The sequence below is a fragment of the Gekko japonicus genome, unplaced genomic scaffold (genome assembly GCF_001447785.1).
Source record: "Gekko japonicus isolate JY-2015 unplaced genomic scaffold, Gekko_japonicus_V1.1 scaffold524, whole genome shotgun sequence".
Taxonomy (NCBI): domain Eukaryota; kingdom Metazoa; phylum Chordata; class Lepidosauria; order Squamata; family Gekkonidae; genus Gekko; species Gekko japonicus.
In genome coordinates, this window is record NW_015170906.1 from 383,519 (window position 1) to 388,742 (window position 5,224).

The 5,224-nt window shown below is 46.6% G+C and overlaps 1 protein-coding gene across 1 annotated transcript in view; it reads left to right on the forward strand.

Annotated features, from left to right (window-relative positions):
• The first annotated feature begins 355 nt into the window (after positions 1 to 355).
• LOC107116659 (protein THEMIS2-like) overlaps positions 356 to 5,224 on the forward strand; it is a 22,630-nt gene continuing 17,761 nt past the window's right edge. Inside the window, exon 1 of the mRNA XM_015418626.1 lies at positions 356 to 449. Coding sequence (XP_015274112.1) covers positions 356 to 449 — 94 coding nt within the window. The remainder of the gene's footprint in view (positions 450 to 5,224) is intronic.

Genomic DNA, 5,224 nt, shown 5'->3' on the forward strand with positions numbered 1-5,224 from the left:
TCTGATCCTGACACTTCCAAACCACACAGGAACTGGGCCGAACTCACATGCGGCCCTGCGTATTTATTGGACACGTTGGCATAGCCCATAACTGTGAGGGTAATGAAGAAAAAGACTGCATTTGCTGGCGATTTCTTGCATGCAATAAAAGCTATTATCCTGTATCACATTCCTCCCACATCTCATAAAATACCAAGAATTAAAAACTAGTATTGGGAGAAGTTACCTCGTAGCCAGCTCTTGAAAAGAGGAAGCGAAAGCCACAGTTGAACTTCCATACCACCAGTATAACTGCCTAGCATTGCAGCTGCTGACAGCTCACTCTGTATCAGTTTCGCCTGTGGAAGCCAGAATGATGGAGTCCATGTCCTTACAGCAGTATATTTGCAATCTGGATTTCCATTCCCTGCCCCGAGTGGTGAAGATCTGCTCCGGAGTCTACTTCCAAGGTAACACCACCAAGACTAACTTTCAGACTAATTCAGATGGGAGGATGAACAGTCTTTTAGCACGTTGGGTTAAAATAAGACAAAGCAAAATTGGTATACTGTGCAGTCAGATGTGACAATGATACTTCCAGGGCAGCGGGGGAGGGGGGGTTAGTGTTTGTCTTTTGTGGCAAAAATATCTGAGGAAGCTGTGTCGACTGGCGTTCCCAGTGCTTGTGGCAAAGGAACTGTGTGGCACCTCCTTCATGGACCACAATGAACCTTGCATGGCCTAAATGCAAACTGGGGGTGTTTCATGGCATTCCTAAAGGTGATCATTCACACAGCCCATTTGCTGTGAGGTCTGCTTGAGTCATGGAGGACAGAAAGGAGTAGGAGCCATACTGGCTCAACAGCTGATACAGTGTAGTGGCTGTCCCGCCAGAGCATTGTGGGGGAAAAACAGGGTCAGCCCACAAATCTCATGGAGTCAGTCAGGGCCCCATTCAGAAGAAGAAGAAAAGATAGGATTTATACCCCACTCTTCACTTAGAATCTCAGAGCGGCTTACAGTCTCCTTTCCCTTCCCCTCCCCACAACAGACACCCTGTGAGGCAGGTGGGGCTGAGAGAGCTCTGAGAGAACTGCTCTTGAGAGAACAGCTCTGAGAGAATTTGTGACTGACCCAAGGTCACACCAGCAGCTGCATAGGGAGGAGTGGGGAATCAAACCCAGTTCTCCAGATTAGAGTCCACGCTCCTAACCACTACACCAAACCGGCCCTCAGCTTCATTCTCCTCAGAAGGTAGCTGTGAAGTTACAATAAACGGGCTCCTTGGGGGAGGGCTGGGACAAAATACATCCAAAAAGTTAGATTTCAAGTCCAGTAGCAACTCCGAGATCAACAAGATTTTCAGAGTACGAGTTTTGACAACTAACACTCCTTTCGTCAGATATGAGCTGAATGGAGATGCCTGAGTCTAAAAAGTTGTGAGGTGTTCAGAGGACTGTTGTTAGCGCGCAAGAGCAGCCGTTAGCACCACTCTCGAATGACAGACGCCTTGAGATTAAACCAGAACAGAAGGGAGAGATGATGTGGAACTGAAGTGAAGATTATGGTGCCCTAAGAGTCCTCAACAGTGCCATGACTTCTCCTTTAAAATATATAACACACACACACACACCCCAGATTCCCAGGTTAAAAAAATTGACCTCTGTTGGGGAAAAAATTCCTTTCAGTTTCAGTTTGTACCTTGGTGTCAGTTTGGGGAGGGGAGAATTTGTAGCCATTGAAGCCAGTTGGAGGGCCATGGTGGGAGGCTCTTATTTAGATATTTGGATAACCACTTTTCTCCCAGGCAGCGACCCAAGTGGGCCACATTGTTTTACTCTCCTCCATGTTATCCTCACATGAGCAGATGGGGTAAGGATGGCCAGCAGGTCTTGTGATGTGGTTGAGGGGGGTAATAGATAGTTTCTGCTTCCCCCTGATCTCTGATGCCATAGCTGTCCACCAAACCCTCCTGCCATGGAGCTAATAGCAGCTTCAAAAGGGGCGTTTAGATCAGGGAAACTGCACAGAAAGAAAGGGAAACCACACAGACATTCTTCCTAATCTTCAATGAAAAAAATACAGGGTTGCCAAAGATCTTAATCATGGTTTTCTTGAGTCATTTCTAGCCTGGACTTCTAGTTTTTGGCTTTGGGATATTCCTGGATCCACAGCTGCATCTCATATTGCAGTATGAAGCTGTAGTCAGATGTGTACTTCAGAAGCCACAACCAGATCATGACAACGTGCCATTCATGCCTTTATAATTTGTAGGCTAGACTGCTGCAGTGTGCTGGACACTGGGCTGCCCTTGATGACTTTGTGAGTTTGACCGATTGCAGCATGTGTAGTGATATATATGCTTGCTGGCTTACACAGAGAGCCCATTATGCTAATGCTCCATTAGTTGTATTGGTTGTTGAGTTTTAAGTGAGGTTAAATGTGGGGGGGGGAGTGTTAGGTAATATTTATGTAATTGTTATTATGCGTGTTTAGTTTTGAATCATAGTTAGACAAGGCCTTGAGAAATTATCTGTACTACTTTATGCTTATGCAGTATGGCAGATATTGTTATCCATGTATTGGAGGAGGGAGCTATAAAGCACTTTGGGGGTGGGGCATAACACAGGACAGGCGGCCAGGGGTTGTGAAAACAGGAAATTGCTATGTCGGATTGCAAAGCTCTATGTAAAAGCACAAGGGTGAGGAGAGAGCTTATGGCATTTAAATTCCAGAGAAATAGGTGCGTTAGTCTGTTGGTGTGGGCTTTAGCGCACAAAAGCTGATGCAACAATACATCTGTCCATCTTCATGATGTGGCAAGGCTCCATGTTCAATTTCATTCCAATTGAATGTTGGAATTTACGCAGTCTCTGCACTCTACAAGACATCTAGCCTGCCAGTTTAGATCCTCTTTTCAAGCCCTGCCCTCTGTGGCTGTGCCACAGGTGATGAAGACCACAGACAGGCCTTTTTCAGTGGTGGCACCTCTATCTCTGGAACGCCCCCCCTGTGAAGGCTCACCTGGCAGCCTACCAGACTGTCCTTTAGGCACCGGGACAGAATAATGGTTCTTTTTAAGCCCAAATTTTAACAGAAGGGTTCCATCATCTTTAGAGATCTGCTTCTAGCCTAAAGATGGTTCTCTGAATATAATTTTAGGCTGCTGGTTTTATGCTATTTTTTCTGTCCTGGCTTTTAAAACAAATGTCTCATTTGGTTTTGTTGCATTGTCTTAGCTGCGAGCTGTTTCTAGTGGGTCTCTAGAGAGGAGGCATGTACATCTCCTAAATAAATGCGGTGGTGGCCACTGACCTGACAGCCCAGGCTAGCCCAATCTCATCAGATCTCGGAAGCATAGTCGACCCTGGCTAGAACTTGGAAGGGAGGCCACCAATGAATACCAGGGTTGTGACACAGAGGCAGGCCATGGCAAACCACCTCTGAATGTCTCTTGAAAATCCTACGAGGTCACTTATAAGGCAGCTGCAAAATGCCTTTCCAGAGGCTGAGCCAGAGAAAGGCCTTCTATAGCAATTGCTACCTGAGGACATTTATGTGGAGGGCGATAGTGAGAGAAGTCAATTGGCTCTGTGCCCTGTTTGTGGGTATCCAGGCAGTATCGAGACACCTACCCAGTTGCCTCCTGGATGTTTATAAACAGGGTGTGGGAAAAGGACGGAGCGGACCTCTGTGAGCCAGCAGAGGGTTCTTCTGTCCAGCATGGCGACTTCACAAGATGCAGAAGGGATTTCTCCCCCCTGCCAAGTAGTGCGACATGAATAAGGAAGATGACCGTCCTCAAAACAGATGCCGATACCAACGCAAGGGGTGAGGGGAATGGTTGAGGTAATGCAAATTGAAAAGCTGGAAAAGAGCACACCGAATTTGCATGACTCACATTTCTGACGCGAGAGTTCTGCCAGAAATAGATAGTGGGAAAGAGGTGGGCAGGAGGGCAGACTGGATAAGATAAGAATAGAAGGATAGAAACTAAGAACAGAGGAAAAGATCCAACAGGGAAAGAAAGAACCATTTACTAATTGGAGCACAGCCCCAGAGGTTTGAGATTTGTCCTGGATTTGCTAAAAGCCGCACAGAACGTTGGTACATGCATAGCATGCCTTTTATTTTTTTAACTAGGAAAAAGGCCCGTTGTGGAAATAAATACAACGGCCTCTAGAAAGAGGCTCTGGGCGGTTGCCCCAGGCTTGGACACTCAGTGTCAATTTGCTGTGGCAACCTCAGCAGGGTATAATGACACTGAGTCCACCATTTTCTCCAGAGGAACTGATCTCTGTTACCTAAAGAACAGTTGTAATTTTGAGTGATCTCCAGCCCTCACCTGGAGATTGGCAACAATGGTTCCCCAGAAGGGAATAGTTGGTTTGGAGGGTGGAGTCTATGGCTTTGTACCTGTCCGAAGTCCCTCGCCTCCTGAAACCTCACCCTCTCCAGGCTCCATCCCTAACATCCCCAGGAATTTCCTACCTGGAGTTGGCAACCCTAGCTCCTTCCCAGCCAATCATCAACCTACCTTTATTTCCCCCTCACTCTTCAGCTTTCCACCCCCCACACACCTGCTGTTTAGGTTCGCCATCGCTTTCCTCCCAAGGAGCAGGAGTCTTTTAATTTCATGGCTGCTGTCACAGTCTGCGGTGATCTGGGATCCCAGGAACGTGAAGTCTGTCACGATTTCCCCGACTTCCCCTTCTATTTGCCAAGGAGTGATGGGGTCGGATGCCATGATCTTAGTTTTTTTGATGCTGAGCTTCAAGCCCACTTTTGCGCTCTCCTCTTTTACTCTGAGCAAGAGGCTCTTTAGGTCCTCTTCACTTTCTGCCATTAGAGTGGTATCGTCTGCATATCTGAGGTTGTTGATCTTTTCCCCAGCAATCTTAATTCCCGCTTGTGATTCATCCAGGCCAGCATTTCGCATGATGTACTCTGCATATATATTAAATAAGCAAGGCGACAATATACATCCTTGTCGTACTCCTTTTCCTATGCTAAACCAATCAGTTGTTCCATATCCGGTTCTAACTGTCGCTTCTTGGCCCTTATACAGGTTTCTCAAGAGACATGTGAGGTGGTCTGGTACTCCCATCTCTTTAAGGACCTGCCATAGTTTGTTGTGATCCACACAGTCAAAAGCTTTAGCATAGTCAATGAAGCAGAAGTAGATATTTTTCTGGTACTCTCTTGCTTTCTCCATAATCCAGCCAATGTTGGCAATTTGATCTCT